The 18019-nt window shown below is 33.8% G+C and overlaps 1 protein-coding gene across 1 annotated transcript; it reads left to right on the top strand.

Moving 5' to 3' along the window:
* Window positions 1–451: 451 nt before the first annotated feature.
* Window positions 452–17399, top strand: LOC126773223 (uncharacterized). Its single transcript, XM_050493974.1, has 7 exons — window positions 452–2148; window positions 10950–11227; window positions 11656–11763; window positions 12372–12457; window positions 14169–14289; window positions 14700–14878; window positions 15153–17399. Exons 1-7 carry the CDS (start codon window positions 1191–1193, stop codon window positions 15367–15369), a joined length of 1947 nt encoding a protein of 648 aa, XP_050349931.1. The 5' UTR covers window positions 452–1190; the 3' UTR covers window positions 15370–17399.
* Window positions 17400–18019: the final 620 nt, after the last annotated feature.

The following is an 18019-nucleotide window of genomic DNA, read 5'->3' as shown; positions in this document are numbered from 1 at the left end:
ACTTCAATTCGAAGTAGGTTAGAGTTGCTTACGTAAGCTCGTAATTGCATTATATATACCTACCTACGTTCTCTTTATGTTCATAGTTAAATACCTAAACATTTGACATCTACTTTTTACTTATCGCCATCTTGCTCACTCGTGCAGGGGATTATTGTTCGTGGAATGCGCGCGTCGGCTAGTCTCGGTACACATGTCGTTAAGGCAAAAATTATTTTTACTGTATAATAAATTCAGTCCTTAATATTAAGTCTGTAAGGTCGATTTTAGGATAGATTTTCTAATACGAACTCCTTCTTTACAAAGAAACTCTGTCACGAGACTATCCATAGTGGTTACCTACTTTGTATGAGTACATTCATAAATCTCATTTATTATGAAGTTTTAGTTTTATTCTTAATCTTATGTAAGTAATAGGCTTAAAAATTGTAAATATATTTGAGATTATTTTATAGCAATATATAATGTGTACAAAATTTATAAGTGGCCAAAAATAAACTGATAGTTGGAGAACTAAAAATGAAAAGTCCTTGAGAACTAGTCTCGTGGGGAGTGCGCCTACGTCACTGACGGGATTTTTGTAGGTATGTATATCACTAGCAATGGCCCGATTGGCCAACAAAGCCTTGTCGGCGGCCATTTTGTTCGATGCTGAGTCACCAAAAGGTGAAAAATGTACATGAATTAATGCGCACTCCCCACGAGACTATACAACGGTATTGGGCATTTCCCTCGTGAACACAAAATTTGGGTTTCATGTTCCCTCGACCGCAGCGTGGAAACGAAAATATTTTTTTCTGCGGATAACAAAGTTGTTTCAGCATTATTATGACTTTAATTGAATTTTTATATGCCGGGTAAATACTTCATTTAAAAGTTAGAAACGTCAAGACGGAAGTTTACATCGCAGTCCTAGTTGCCGAGATCCTCGAGCAGACGCGTAATCCAATTGGCGACTTCAATGAGATTATAAAAAACACTGATAACAATTAAACAACCGGAAGTGTGTGCTGTGAATCGCTAATCTGTCAAATAGTGAGTGATAATTTGATGTTGTGTACATCAGTTCCAATGTTTACGATGTGTGATTGAAGGTGCACAGTAACACGATGTAGGCGGGAGTCAGAGTAACGTGAAACTGTAAAACTGTAGTGCCAAACATTAAATCAAGTGCATTTTTCTGCACCATAATGACAGAACTTAACAATGTCAAGATAAAAACGGAGCGACCTGATGAAGCCGAAATCAGGGAACTGGCCGCTAAAATGGTAGAAGCTAACAAAGCTAAAGCACTGGCTGCTTCAGTAGCCGCCGCGCGGCCTCAACCCGGAGCGCTCTTGGGAGCTCCGACTACGGCTGTCGGTGGTCAAATGGGCATTCTTAACTTCCTCACCAGAAAACCAGGCACCCAACAAACATCAGAACAACGACCGACATCAGACGACAAGAAGACACCAGCACCTGATGAAGCTAGCTGGAAAGGTCACTTTGGTTGGGATATGCTTGGTAAATGTCACATACCATACATATATCGATCAGGGGAGAAATACGTGGCGGTTCGAATGGTGGAGATCAAACTTCTCAACAAGTACCTAAACTATCTCCACGCTGACATCTACTCCTGTACGTGTATACGAAGTTACTACATAACGGAGATCGAGGCTCGACTACTCAACGAGATCAACAACAGGCATTGTGATGGACAGTTTGGTCGTGAACCGTTTACGCAGAAGGACTTGGTAGTGAGGTTATTAGACGCTTATGAATTTTATAATTTCTTAGACGTGTGTTACAACAAACTCTTACGTGGTACAACGAATAACAAGGACAAGTGTGGCTTTATTAGGATAAACAAGGAGTCCGTAGTGCCATACACAGTGCGGGATGGACAGAAGTTTGTACCCTTATTTTACTTTGAAGGCGAAACGGACAATTTAAAGTTGAAGGCTGATCAGTTAAAAGGTTGGGATTTGTCCTATTTGAAGTTCTGTTGTAAGGTGCAAGGTATAAGAAATGAATTATTTGCAAGTGAGACATGTTCAGTGATCAGTTTAACGGACATTAAAAGTTATTTTCCACCGGGCACTGAGTTTGAAGAGTACTGGCCTAACAAAGTTGTTGATTCGCAGCTGCTGATCTCTGCAAAGGGTAAGAATTTATTATTATATTATTACTTAAAGAGATGGCAATTGTAATTGTCTCCACTCTTACTATGCTATAATTAGCAACTGCTAGAACATCAGTATTATATTAATAATAATATTAATATTTATATATATTAATAATATTAATAAAATAATATTAATATATAAAATGTAGCAGCTTTTTATAATATCTCCAATTGCACACATATTATTTTATGCAAATTTAATTATTTATTCACCATAGAAGCATTAAAATTTACTTATTTAACCATAAAACTCAACAGCTTGTGTTTAAAACTCATAGTTATGTTATACGAGTTACTTTTAACATAGTACATAGTTATGTACTATGTTAAAAATAACTCGTAGTACGGTTTTGTCCAAGCCAGGATAGGAAGCATCTACTCATCGGATACTCTACTGCCAAAAAGCAAGACATAGTATTGTTGTGTTCCAATTTGAGTGCTTGTGATACATTGGCAATGTGAGGAATGGTTAATGTTTCTTACAGTGCCAATGTCTATCAAGCTCAAATGACCTTCTGCCAGTGCCATAAAAACCAAATTGAAGACATATTATGAGGATTTTACAGGAAAATGAACACATTTTACTAATGCCTTACTATGATATATATTTTGGTTCAACTAGGTATTTACTATATAAAGTATAAAGGTATAAAGTTTCATACCATATCAGTTGATAACACTTCCCAACTCAATATACATTATAATATTGAATGTTTTTTTTTTTCAAACTTGAGCAATAATCTTATATATTGATTTAATAAAATTACTACTACTACTAGTACACAGACATTGATGAAATAGATAAGTAATTGCTTTTTTTAAAAAAAAAAAACACATTTTAATGATTGTTATTAATTCAATGATTTTGTTGACTCTTGGTCTTCATTCTATTTCCAATAATGCTAAATATAATAAGACCAGCTTAAATGGGGCGATAATATTAAGCCAACTTCAACTGATGAATTAATAGAATGCCATTAAGTAATATAATATTAATATTTTTGTATTTGTATGTTTTATTTTGTTGGTATTCCAATTGAAACCATACCTGTCAAAACAATGTACAAAAATATGAAGATGTTTGGAGTTTTGCTTATGGTTAATAGTTTTTACTATTTAAAAAAAATGTATATTTATATTTCTTATATTGTTTTAATTTGTAGAAATATTTCTTATATTGTTTTAAGTTGTTGAAGGGTTTGTATAGAAAATAATGCCTCTCACTGATAGTAAATTTTAAAACCTAATATGTTGTAAATGGTAAATTAAGTTTGTTTGTTTACTATTCTTTCATTGAGTAACTACTGAAGCAATTATCATGAAATTTTGCTTCTTGCACATCAAATGTGGGTGAAGTTGTGCCAGTATGAAGCTGAAGAGTTGGTATGATTGAATGTGTTTTTCTCCAGATTTATAAATCTGATTGTGATATTTATTGATGAATGCAAAATTACTTAAAATCATGTTTTTTTTTTTAATTATATTCATATCTCATAATAGGTTATTAGTAGGCAGCATCACAGTCGTAAGTTTTATGATTATGATTACTTCAACTGACTACAACTACGACTAAGCTACAACCCTATGGAGTGGTGCTGTAGTTAAAAACTGATATGCCAATCTGTATCAATCAGGTATGTAAATTATAGTATATATAAAACATGGCGAAAACTACTAGGCATACTTTTTAATAGCTAGCTTTTCATGGCCAGCTTGCAGTTTCTCTTTCTCATTTACATAATATGATATTTACATATGTTGTTTGACCAACTGCCTCGTGGGTCTAGTGACTTGATGTAAGGCCACAGACCCGGAGGTCCTGGGTTCAATTCCTAGGTCGTTCCAATAAAAATTTATTGGGTTTTTCTGTCAGAAAATTCTCAGTAGCAGCCCGAGGTCTGGAAGTTGGAAGTGTGTACATTCCCGTGCCTCGGAAAGCACGTAAAGCTGTTGGTCCTGCTCCTAAACTCTTTCCGATCGTGTCGGATTGCCGTCCCATCGAATTATAAGAGTAAGGGAGTAGAGATTGCACCTGTGTTTGCGCACACACTTGTGCACTATAATATCTCCTGCGAAGTTGGCTAATCTCTCTTGAGATTGGCCGCCGTGGCCGAAATCGGTCTGGAGGACATTATTATTATGTATAGTCTTTTTTTATCGCTAGAAAAACCCATTACGCGTTTCCCCTACGGGAACAGATACACATACCCAATGTGGTGCTCGCCGGTGTACAAAGCACCCCGAACATTGAAATACCCACTACAAAACCAGCGATACGCTTTCCGTCCTAACGAGCAGTACTACGGGATCGCTTGCGCATTCTACCGTGACCCTCTGACGGCCTTCATTCCTTAGGGAGAGTTCCCAGGGTACTGTGAACCTCCCTAGTCCCGATGGCGCCGATTGCGGTGGGGGAGAAGGTGCGCATAGCACCTCTCTTCTTCTTCCCTGTCTTCTTCGGCGGAGCGGATTCGCAGCGGCATCTTCTTCCCGCTCCCGCTCCGCGGCCTCCTTCTGCGACATCACACTTTCACATCACACACAGAAGGAGACCATTTCCGACCAGGTATTAAGACATGTAATTCAAAGAGCTTACATAAAATATGTCCAACATTGGGGTATTATTTGTATAAAGCGTACCAGAAACGATTAAAACGTTTCTTTGTTCGTAAATTATTATTATGCCGAGTTTTATTAAAATTGATCCAGTTACATCTGAATTAGAAAAAACTGTATTTCAGCCGAGATGGCCCAGTGGTAAGAACGTGTGAATCTTAACCGATGATCGTGGTTCAAACCGGACAAGCGCCACTGAATTTTCATGTGCTTAATTTGTGATTATAATTCATCTCGTGCTTTACGGTGAAGGAAAACATCGTGAGGAAACCTGCATGTGTCTAATTTCACTGAAAATCTGCCACATGTGTATTCCACCAACACCCGCATTGGAGCAGCGTGGTGGAATAAGCTCCAAGCGTTCTCCTCAAAAAGAGGAAAGGAGGCCTTTAGCCCAGCAGTGGGACATTCACAGGCTGTTACGGTACGGTACGGTATTTTTGTAAATCATTTTTAATACATTTTGTCGATCACGAAATCAAATCAGTTTTTATAATCTCAACCAAGTAAAAAAATAGTATTAGAAGATATCTGAAAAAGAAACGGCTCACACTCCAATTATTGCAAGTAATAGTTGGAGTGTATGTCACAGTTTTGAGGATACATTGAATCTCTTGGCATAACGAAAGCCAGTGCAAAATTGGTGAATGCTGATAGCGAGTTGCGAGCTGTTTAAGCTAATTGTAACAGGCGCACAGAGCCTGAACCAATGAAGTACAGAGATTCAGTATAGCATTATTATATGCAATGGCGCAAAATGATATATCGTCCCTTAAAAATATATTTGTTTCAGAATTAATCTGAAGGATTATGGCTACAGCCTACAGTTTTTCGGGAAATAAGAATGTGATTAATTGATTATAGAGAAAAGGGACATACTCTGAACGATAAATTCAGCTGACAGTTTTACGCTTCTATATAAGCGATCTTACAGGCTGTCAAGGAAATAAGACAAGAAAAACTACCGACATATGCCGTTTCACAATTTTTAACAATGGCTGCTTTAAACAAGTACCATTTCAGTTCATTGAGTGACAGTGAAAGCCCGACTTTTTTTTTTGTAAAGGGCTTAAATACTTGATCTGCTAAAGGTATCGAGTTGAGGATAATCTCATTTAAAAGGAAAAATATTTTTGATATTTTATTTCATTTTCGTTCGGCGGAATTTTTGACCCCTCGTATCCCGAGCGGAAGTTCGTTCGTGCTAATCACAGAGAACACAATGTTGTTAAAAACTGTCGTTTTGTACGTCGGTTATTATTTTAAACTGACTAAAACGTGTGTTTACGCAGACATAGTGTTTACGCAGCCTCGTTTTACTCTTATTTTTATAGATTTATATACTATTTGTCGACATATTTTCTCTAATCAACTTTTTATACTTTGTTTTTTAATGTACGGAGGTCAAAGTACAATTTATAATCAAAGTTGCCTTCTGATTAGTTTTAATCGTCATTTGACGTCTTCGCCATTTGATCTGCTTCAAACTTTATTTTTTTTAATACACTGCTGTCTCACGTAGTAATATAACAAGTTTTTTGTTATACAATCGCACAATTCGAAATCTATGTTTAATTTCGTAGGAAATGTTTAATGGATCTTTTAAATGATGTACAGTGGTTAAAATAAAAGTCATTTTAACATATGTTTAACAATAAATGTCGTTAGTAACACTTAAATTTTCTATGAAACCGAATGTACTGGCGTTTTCTATTTTAATCATTTCACTTTTTAAATCTTTTTAATTCCGCCTTTAAAGGAATTGATCTGCATTTATTAAATTAAATAACATTTTTGTCACAGACAACTTGAATACAATATTTAATATGATATATGGACTTCAAATATTAATTATTTTTGTGGATTATATTGATAACAAAATGATAGTGTAATTTCTTGTGTATAAAAATGTTTAAGAACTTTTTTAAAATTAAGATATGTAACAAAATAAAATGATTTTATCTAGCCAGCCATCTTTGAAAATAGAACGAGTCGTTTTTTTTTTTAATAAAAATAATAAAAATGTTTCGGTCGATTGCAGTTTTTGCTTTTATTACGACAAAATGAAGCAAAACTTTCTCAATCAGTGTATTTTATTCTCGTAAAAAAATTGATTAAGTACAAGCCGAACTCCGAAGTCATCGAAGACTATTTTGTTTGTTAGCATTAAGAGAGCTTTATAGTAGTATAGTTGAAATTGATTATAATATTTTTTTAACTTTCATATATATAATAGTCTATTCAGATTGTCTTAATTCCGAATGATATTCTAATAATACATGGGCTGTCTAACACCAAATTCAGAGACCCTATTTTATTTAATAAGCACACATTCAAAAGTGTCATGAGTTCTATACAAAATTTTAGAAGAATACCTCCACATTAATGTATGTTTTTGTATGTGTGGTGAGTTATAAACGTCAAACACATACAAACATTCATTTATAATATTTCCTAGTATATTTTTTTATGTTTTTATTAAATCTTGTTAGGCTATGTGTGTGATGACTTAGAGACAAAGAAAGAAAATGAATACAAAAGCATACAATATTAAATAAAAATCATTAAGTATTCGGTTTTTAGAACTTTATATGTATGTACGTATAAAAATACATTTGATGGCTATTAAGGCTAGTAAGGTTTGTTACTATATTTTTATTATACAAAAATGTATTAATATCTTTGTCAAAATGATAGTCGCACGAGAGGCATGAATCAAGATTCAGAGTTGGCTACACTTGTTATCTCAATTATTGTGTTTAAAATAGTTCAAATTAATAGCGATCATCATCCTTTTCATATTAAAAACTTAAAACTTTTTAAATAAACGTTGTTGGACTTCATCCTATTATAATAATAATATCCTGGGACATTTTTTCACACACGGCCATCTATTCCCAAATTAAGCTTGTACAGGGCTTGTACTATGGAAACCGGACAACTGATATACTACATATACTATTTTTCTTTCATAAATACATACTTATATAGATAATTACACCCAGACTCAGGACAAACAGACATGTTCATGCACACAAATATCTGTCCTGGGTGGGAATCGAACCCACAACCTTCGGCTTGAAAGGCAAGCACCACCAACCACGCCAACCGGCTTGTCAAAATCCTACAAGACTAGTAATGTTTTTCTACGTTCGGTTTCGTACTTTTCATTTATGTGTAATTTATAAAGCTAAACAGTAACACCCTTAGCTTTAGTGAAACATACACGGGGTATGTTTCATTATTTAAGCTAAAGGTATTTTTGTTTATTTATTAGTAAGCCAACGTTATATACTAAGAAGTAATTTTTTTAATGCGCATATCAGTAACAGCCTGTTAATGTCCCACGCCTGGGCTAAAGCCTCCTCTCCCTTTTTGGGGAGAAGGTTCGGAGCTTATTCCACCACACTGCTCCAATGCGGGTTGGTGGAATACACATGTGGCAGAATTTCGATTAAATTAGACACATGCAGGTTTCCTCACGATGTTTTCCTTCACCGAAAAGCACGAGATGAATTATAAACAGAAATTAAGCACATGAAAATTCAGAGGTGCTTGCCCGGGTTTGAACCCACGTTCATCGGTTAAGATTCACGCGTTCTTACCACTGGGCCATCTCGACATATAAAAGTAACAAAACTAGTAAACAACGCAAATGCTAACTTAATATGCAAATAAACTTATTGCTCACTTAGGTATACTCTAATTGTAGAAAAACAAACGAACGTTTACATATAAACAATATTTGTTGCTAAAATTGAAACAGACATCAAGTAATCTATTCGTTTATTTATTTATTTATAATAGCACACTTACAACACACATATAAAGCATTGAAAAGATTATTTTATAAAACAATAATAGTATATCTAATATGCATGTCAATTACAAGTGTACATAGCACTTCAAGATTCATCTAATCAAATTCAAATTAAAAATAACAAAAAATCATCAGTAATTTTAAAAAAATGTCAAAATTAAATAATGTCATTGTTATAATAAAAAATCAATCGGCGAAATCATAAGTAAAAATTATTAAAAGTATTAATTTAAACTAATCATGCATTTTATAATAATTAAATAACTTATTTCTAAAGATTGAGGGAGAGTCACAAAAAAGTAATGAATATAAGTATGATCTAACTATGCATACAATGGTAAAGAGTAAACAAAAGTAGGTTTTTATGAATTATTGAACAAATAAAAAAAACAATTCAGTTTTTATTTTTTATTTGCCTTATTATTGGTATCTCTATTAAGAAGCTTTAAGGCTTACTTCACACGCTTCTTTTGATGGTTAACAAGAGGCATCGTAGATACTAGATCAGATATAATAATGCAGGTTTCCTATAAAACATTGTTTTAAACACCGTCGACCTATTCACGTGGCTAAGTAATACTGACACCGTTGCCAATTTTCCTTAAACTGCGGGTCAAGATCACTCGTGTTTAGACAACTTTTTAAATGTAACTTAAAGCGTGGTCTAACGTTTTTGTAACTTTAAAATAACGTTTTTTTATAATTTAAATCAATTAATAATAATTTTTACGGACAATCAACATCGAAGTTTTTTTATGATTTAAAATATATTAGAAGTCTGTAATTTATTTTTTAATTTCTTTATAACATGATGTACATATTTACTACACACATACATAAATATTTAGTACATATTTATGTATATATTTTAATTTACTACCTATAATTGTTATATATTCAATTATTATACGTTATTAATAGTAATGTGTCTATATAAAATTAATATATTCTTTGTGCTAGATAGATACTTCGCTTGAGTTAAAAAGTGGTTTGGTATTGAGGTTAGACCTTCAACAAATCCTTGACATGATAAAAATAATTTGCATCGGCCGCGTAGATGTTTCCTTTTTAATTTATTTTACGTCTTATTCGCTATTAGCCTTGTTAGCCGTACTGGCTCCGTGGTGGCAACGATTGAAAGTTCGTAGGTTCAAATCGTAGTGATTTTTATTTAGTTTTTATTACGCGTTTTATTGAATTCTGAGTAATGTGTTAGACTAGTTTACGCCCGCAGCTTCGCCCGTGTGAGAGGGGACGGCGGGGCGAGGGGGGGTTGTAATTGCGAGTTGTTAAGACTTGAAAGCGTAACAAACAAATAACCTCACTTTCGCATTTATAATATTAGTTAGGATGCTAAAACAAATATTAACATATTCTTAACATACATTTGAAATATAAATTTAAATGTCTACTCTGTGTTGACTTCCGATGAACAATTAAACGGTATTTAAAAACTGAAAATAACAGTAAACCTATGATTACCTCGTGTATGAGAGACGTTGCCGATATGTCACTCGTAAAAATTCCGTTGGAATAAACTTATCATAAGCCGAGATGGCCTAATGGTTAGAACGCGTGAATCTTAAACGACGATCGTGGGTTCAAACCCGGGCAAGCACCACTGAATTATCATGTGCTTAATTTGTGATTTAATTCATCTCGTGCTTTACGGTGAAAGAAAACATCGTGAAACTTGCATGTGTCTAATTTCACTGACATTCTGTACATGTGTATTCTACCAATCCGCATTGGAGCAGCGTGGTGGAATAAGCTCCTAACCTTTAGGCCTTTAGCCCAGCAGTGGCACATTCACAGGCTGTTACGGTTAAACTTATCATTTAATTACTTTATAACATATATTTCTTAAATATTTTTTTATAAATTCATATTAAAAAAAATATTATGTTATTTGCCAAATAAATACATCACCTGTGTGCCAACAATGTAATGAACTAAGATGTTATGTTACACTGGCTCACTCACCCTTCAAATCGGAACACAATAAAACTGAATAATGTGTGATACATAGACGGTATCTACCCAGACGAGCTTGCACAAAGCCCTTATACCAAGTGAACATGAAAAACTAATAATTCACTAATGTTATAGTATTCCGTATTTAATTATTATTCCGTGGCAATAAAAACACATTATGTTCAAACAGCCACCCGAGGCGAGGTGTTTACGTTATAAAATATAACTATGTTCCTAATTTTAGCTATTTAAACTCGCTAGTTGTGGCTGTGTGGTGATAGTATGGACATAAGTTATTATAATTATAGATTAATATAGAAAAACTGTGGACCAAACCTGACCTGTTTACAAAAATATGAATTATTTTAGGTTCAGTGTCTGGCGGTGGTCAGTGGACGAGAGCTCCGCCAGCGCCGCCACCGGGCGCGGTAAGCGGAGTGGTTGGTAGTGGTGTGTCCCTCGGCGTCACCAATGTGAGCGCGTCTCGAGGCAGGCGGCCTACTCAGCGACACTCGGCCGCTTCGTCGGCCATGCAGATGCCTCACGCTGGCATATCCGCAGCCGCCGTACAGGCCCTCGCGAACGGCTGGAATCTGCCCGGAGCGCTGACGCAAGCGCAGACGCAACAAGTCATCAGGCTTGCACAGGTTAGCGTTTTAATACTTAATACTAGGTAAATTATTAGTCTAATAAATAGGTAATAAAATCAATGAGAGGAATTGATGACTTTAAAATAATATTTAACGACGGGGTTTTTCAAGATGTAAAATGTCAGAAGATGCCGTGAAAAGATAATTTATAGCTTCGCGTCGCTGCTTCTGAGACACAAACGAGTATCAATCATACTATTCGAAGAACTTTGTTACAATTTAAGCCGTAGTGAAGATGTGGATGTGTATGGCGTGGTTCTTTGAATCCAATTATGCGTTTGTGATTATGTCTCGTGTTAATATTAAAATAGTTTCTAAAATATTAGATTTGATTCAACTCGTACCGACTACGGGCTCTATTTTCTTATCGTATTTTTGATTTTACTTAAGACTTAAAAATGTTGATAACAATAATTGTCACTCAGGCTCAAGTGGCGCAAGCGCAGGCCGCAGCGCGCTACAACAGCGCGGCGATCGCGGCCGCCGCCGTCGCCATGCCGCAGCACCGCTCGCAGCACAACCGGAACGTGCAGGTACACCTCGCTAACAAAGCGCGCGACACACATACCTACCTGCACGCCCTACACGCACTACCATACAGATTCATAGTTATATTTTCTTCTAAATCTGAGATTTGTAGATGATCACACGCAAACTATTTGTGTTCCATAAGACTTTTTGATTACATCTTATACATATATTTTGTTATATATAACTTTTATTGCTTATTTTATTTTTTAAATTTGTTTTTGATGAATTATTCACACAGAAAACAAATACTCTATAAATTGGTCAGTCATGTTCACAATAGTATTGTTTCGGGAAACCGGTAAAACTAATATTTTCCTCCATTGGGTTATTATAGGAAACAACATTTTTAGCCATATGTATTACAATTGTACCAGTGTGGTATCAGCTATTCGATTTGATTTTGATTACATTTTTATTTAGTAGATCTTGTATGGAAGTTTTTTTTATATTTATATAACATAAAAAGAACTTTTATATCGCCGGACGAAGTCGAGATGGATAGTCTCGTATATATTTTCTCGATGAATGATTAGAAATTAGCATTATTTTTTCGTTATAAAGCTTGCTTGCGAATGGAAGGTGAACAATATTCTGTTATCGTTTATTCCAGTTTCCGAACAGTGCAATAACAATGGCGATGGGCCAGCAGCCGCCCCCACCTCTGGTGAGGAGTACGGCGAACACCACCACCATGAAGTGAGCATCTTAACCATACTACAGACATAACGTTCAGAACATCCTGTATATACGTCAGCAACTTGGCAAGAACAGAATTCGTAGTTACATTTATATTGAAATGGTGAATAAATGAATCGTCGAATGTTCCGAACGTGAACGAATATAGCTTGTCAGTCTCTTGGACGTATTTTCATTTATTTTAATATAAGAGTATCGTAATTTTGATTCCGGGACATAACTTTCACTGAAATCTATTCTCGTTGTTTCCATATATACGAAAATATACGTGCAGCTTTCAAAGCTTGTGTTAATAGATTTAATCAATAGGAAATTAATTTCTAAAAGTTGCTATAACGTACTTATACATTTCATTTCAATGAATACGATTAGTATATAATTATTATATATAATATAAAGTATAATTAAAAAAAATTGATAAGAAAGTGAAATATTAAATTGAGAAAATATCATGCATATGTTATAGTTTGCATCTTCTATTAATGAATTCCTCTGCCTCGTTGGTCTAGTGACTTGATATAAGGCTGCAGACCCGGGGGTCCTGGGTTCAATTTCCAGGTCGGGCCAATAAAAAGTTATTGGGTTTTTCTATCAGAAAAATTTTCAGTAGCAGCCCGGAGACTGGAAGTGTGTACACTCGTGTGTTCCCGTGCTTGGGAAAGCACGTAAAGCCGTTGGTCCTGCGCCTGAACTCTTTCCGGTTGTGTCGGATTGCCGTCCCATCGGATTATGAGAGTTAGGTTATAGAAAGTGCACACTTGTGCACTATAATATCTCCTGCGTAGCTGGCTAATCTCTCTTGAGATTGGCCGCAGTTGCCGAAATCGGTCTGGAGGACATTATTATTAATTCATATGATGACAAACATCATAAAAATACTCCATAAATAAATAGCAGAGATTCATTGTAGACTCAGATTGAATATTTTTAATTTCTCTAGCTTGGTTGTTGTTGATCATTAGCATAATGTTTTATCTTATCAAACTGGTGTATGTAAGACTATTTAAATAAACAATGAGTCCAAGATATCTCTTATATATTAATAAGAATATTAAAAATTGCTTATATATAACCATTTTTTTATGATAATGCAAAATACTCTTGTACTTAAAATGCTTAGGAAATAAAATAAATATACTTAGGAAAAGTCTTTTTTTACATTTCTGTTACATTTTATTTGCTTAAATCATTAAAATTGCATCTGTTTCAATATTACAAACAATATATTGTTATAAACATTATGGAAATAGACGCCTTTATATACTTATAATAGTTTATTTCATAATAATTAATTTTACATTCAGAGTTATGAGAAAAAAGAGATAGATAACTGTAATACAAACAAAGATGGTTAAGATATAGAATGAATACAACGATAATTGAAAACATCTTTACGTTTATATCTTGGTAACAGTATTTGACACCCTAATAGCTGTTAAGCTATTTTTGGTACACCTCAGGGTACTGTATCCTTGTTTCTCCACTGAGTGCGTATACAGGATGTTCTTAAATAGTTCAAATTAATTCCATTCGCCATTGTCTTGTTACTGCCACTGCGTTATAATATTCATTTTCATATTTTATTTTTTTTGTTGTTTTGTTTTATAGTTTTTTTTTTTTTAATATTCATTTTAAATTTCAAATAAATACACATTTCATAATATATATAATTATATGATTAGATACGTTAATATTGTTTCATCGTTAACAGTGTTCCACCACAAGTCACTGGGTCAATGAATGGCCACTCAACCTCTCACTCCATCGACACTCGCAAAAGGCTAACACCGATACCAGACATCAGTATAAGTGGCAACCATACGCCGTATAAGGTAAAACATCCTGATTTGAAATACACATGCTACTCAAATTTTAAATATATAAACATTCCACTTTTTCTGCACAGCCTTTTTCTATTGCATATTGCATTAATTTGTGCCCATGTTTTCCTATAAAAGTCACGATGTGATGAAACTATTATAATCGTACATTCTGTACTGTTGGTCAAGTGGTGGTCCTTTATGACCGCATATCCCGTGGTCCTGGATTCAAACCCCCGACGAATTGCAAGTTTTTAAGTTTAAGAATCGCCTGACTCTTTCCGGCCTATATATGGATTATGAGAGTGAGGGTATAGAGATTGCACCTGTATTTGCGTTCATCTTGTACTTACTTTGAAAACTTACAAAATTGGTCTGGAGAACATCATTATCACATTAATTAACCGAATCAATTATCTCAGGTACAAAAAGCAGTTGTAGAAAACACGATGGTCCCCTGTATCAACGCCAAGCCGTACCAGTACTCTGAGCTGCTGATGACGCTGCCTGACCTCGCCAGCCACTTCTTCCCGCGCGTGTCGCTCACCACATGTCGCGCCATGCTCGACGCGCTGGGCCTCACACTCTTTAGGCCTAACACGTGAGTAGCATTTTAGAGCATTTACATTATTAAAAAATACTGAAAATCCTTAATTTTCACATTCTATCGAGCTACCGATGGCAACAATTTATATCATTCGTGTCCAATTTATACTTTAAGAATTAGCTTACATTTATTATTGCCAATATTTATGACTAATTTTATCAAGTGGATCATTGACCTGGTTGCATATAATTATTAAAGAAAAAAAGAAAAGCACACTGCATTTTTGAATAAAGAAAATTACTAAAATATGTCGAATTTATCTTTCCAGAACTCAACTTCAAGTACTACGAAACTCAGGCAAGTGTAAATCCGCAGCGGCCGGCGAGAATGGCATGGCATTGGTTCAAATTCGAGATGTGATGCAGCACATGTTGCAGTTCAAGTATATGATGAGGTCGGGCCTCGCCGACGAGCCTCCGCACCAGCCACCGCGGCCTGCGCACGCGCCGCCCTCCTCCCACGCAAAACGAGCTAGAGCCAATTAATATGCCAGTCAATATTCAAAATAAATGAATTTCGGTGAATGAGTGATCGAACTATATAAAAAAAGTCGACATTCAGATCTGAATATAATCTAATGCAAAACATTATCAGTATACAGAGCATAAACTCGGGATTATATCTGAAAAAAAAAATGTTGAATAAATTTGAATTGAACAATCTATCCCAAGTGAAATTTGTGCGTAATCAATAATGGTCTTAAAATTATTTTCACTACTTGCAGAACAGTTTAAAGATATGCTGAGATATTGTAAGACATATCAAGCATATTATATTCGATGTAAGATGTGTGAAATTTAGTCCAAACAACATTAGTGATTCAATCAGAAGCCGAAGAAAAGAAGAAAATTTTAATGAACATTTGTGGTAATGGCTAATAACACTGCCATTGTGTAATATAACGGTGTAAACGCGCAAACTAACGGGACAATGGCTTACTAGTGTATGGTGTCGATGGGGATTCCTTCTGTGTTGAGACTTTACAATTGCTGTGTATTATATGATAAAAGTAAAGTCAACGTTTCAAATTGTTTATCATCACAAACCACATTATAATGGTAAAGTATATATATACATATAGTATATATAATATTAAACACTAATCTAGGTCAGGTCAATTTCTAATTTGTACAAAATGTATGATACAATGTTTATCCCGAGTATAATTAAATAATGATCTATAATAACTATTTAATAGAAGACTGAGATTTTTATTTTATAATTATTTCATAGATCGAAGCTATTGATGTTGTAAACTAATAAGAGTTTTAGTTGGTTTTATGTTACAAGCGAGTTAATGTTTTATGTACCATATATTAAATATTTACTATGTTTTGGAGCACTTTAGCTTTAATTCTAGTAAATAATGTAAATTTTGTCTTATTCACTGTCAACGACACTAAATGGACGTGTTTATACATTTGTATGGCTATTGAATTTAGTTTTAGTAATTACGCTTTAAATTATCATCACAATTGAAAATGATTTCACAACAAATTGTCACATGTTCAATGAGATTGAAAGTAGACACAGTGATTGGTACTAATACATCTATGTTTAACCTGAACATAAAATACCTTTGTCATATTTTAAACTGTAAATTAAAAAGTATATTGTTATATGAATTATCATAATATGTACATTAATAAGTATTATAATTTCGTGGCCGTAATTATTTTGTTTGTCACGTTGGTAAATCACTAACAAATGCACATGCAATGCTTTTCTAAAATCTTAGTTAATATTTTTCTATTGGATCAGGAATAAGAGAGCAAACAATCTTTCTATATATTATTAATATTAAAAACTGCAATGAAAAGTGCATTTTTAATATATTACATTATAATAATGTAATAATTGTTTGCTGTAGTTATTAATGTCTTGAAATTCCTGATTGCACCAGTGACAAAGTATTTAATAGATATATTAATGTAAGCTCACATTTTTAGGTAAATTTAGAACAGGTTCCTATAGTTAACTAATATTGGCTTTGTCAGGGCTTCATCATATTAATCAAACATTTAATAAGTGGTTGTAATAAGCCAATTTTTAAAATTATATTGGTAAAATTAAAAGATGTTTTTAAGTGAATTTGAAATTTATATATCGAAATTGGAATTGAATGAACTATATCTAGGAAAAAATAAAAAATAATGCCAACATGACCAATTACTGAATATTATAATGTCAAGTAATATTAAACATAATGAAGCTTTGACTCATCAGTAAGTTCAGGCAACGTCTGAAATAGGTTCGGTAACTACACAATTTTTATTTATTTTGGTGTAAGTTAGTCTAGACATATAAGATTGCTTCATGTTATGAAGTTCAAACTTGATATAAATTACCTTATGCTAATGCAGAGCTGTGTAAATTGCTAAATTATTTATGGTGTAGATTTAAGAAACAGTATTTGATATGTTATCACATTTAAAACGCAATAGATATCCAGATTGCAATGTCGTTTGTAGAGTCTTTGACTCTGTATTACAGAATAAAAGGATTCTTTATTAAATCATTATCTTTTATTTATAATTTACCCCTAGACTAGTCAAATGACTAGCTAGGAACGAATTAACATTGTAATTGAATAAAATCCAATTTGGAGATAAAAGGATGAAAACAGGTAAGGCATGCTAGATATTGTGTCTATTGGTATACTGAGAATTTCTAGTTTTTTAATTTATGAGGCTTATATGCTATACTTAAGTCGAAATATCTACCTAACATGAATGTTTGTTAATTTGTAATATAATTATCCGACCCAAGTTTGACCCCATAAATCTGCGGCCTTTAAAATTAGCCGCTAAAGTCTAGCGATGAAATTACCGGTGTATATTGTGTAATTTTATTCTCTTGATAAATGATGAATGACGATGAATGAATGAAATGATGATATTACAACATAATAAACCCTAAAAAAACCTATGGATCATTATATTATATTTTAAATATGTTTACAAAAAAATGTAAATAGAAGACGGATTTAAGGACATTGAGTAGACAGGCTTAGAAAATCTTTACTTCAAATTGTCGGCTAAGATTTCCTATATGGGAGCTTTCTTCGTCAATAATATATTGAGTTAATAATATTCCCCAACAGAAAGTACATTTATAATTCCTTTACTTAAATAA

Source organism: Nymphalis io, chromosome 14, assembly GCF_905147045.1.
Source record: "Nymphalis io chromosome 14, ilAglIoxx1.1, whole genome shotgun sequence".
NCBI lineage: Eukaryota > Metazoa > Arthropoda > Insecta > Lepidoptera > Nymphalidae > Nymphalis > Nymphalis io.
Note: the sequence above shows the minus strand (reverse complement) of the source record. Positions and strands in the feature narration are given on the sequence as shown.

Bases quoted from the DNA above. Each gene is read 5' to 3' on its own strand.
- LOC126773223 (XM_050493974.1), top strand. From the start codon at position 1,191: ATGACAGAACTTAACAATGTCAAGATAAAAACGGAGCGACCTGATGAA. The intron at 2,149-10,949 runs GTAAGAATTTAT...GAATTATTTTAG, and splicing joins GCTGCTGATCTCTGCAAAGG to GTTCAGTGTCTGGCGGTGGT. The intron at 11,764-12,371 runs GTACACCTCGCT...CGTTTATTCCAG, and splicing joins AGCACAACCGGAACGTGCAG to TTTCCGAACAGTGCAATAAC.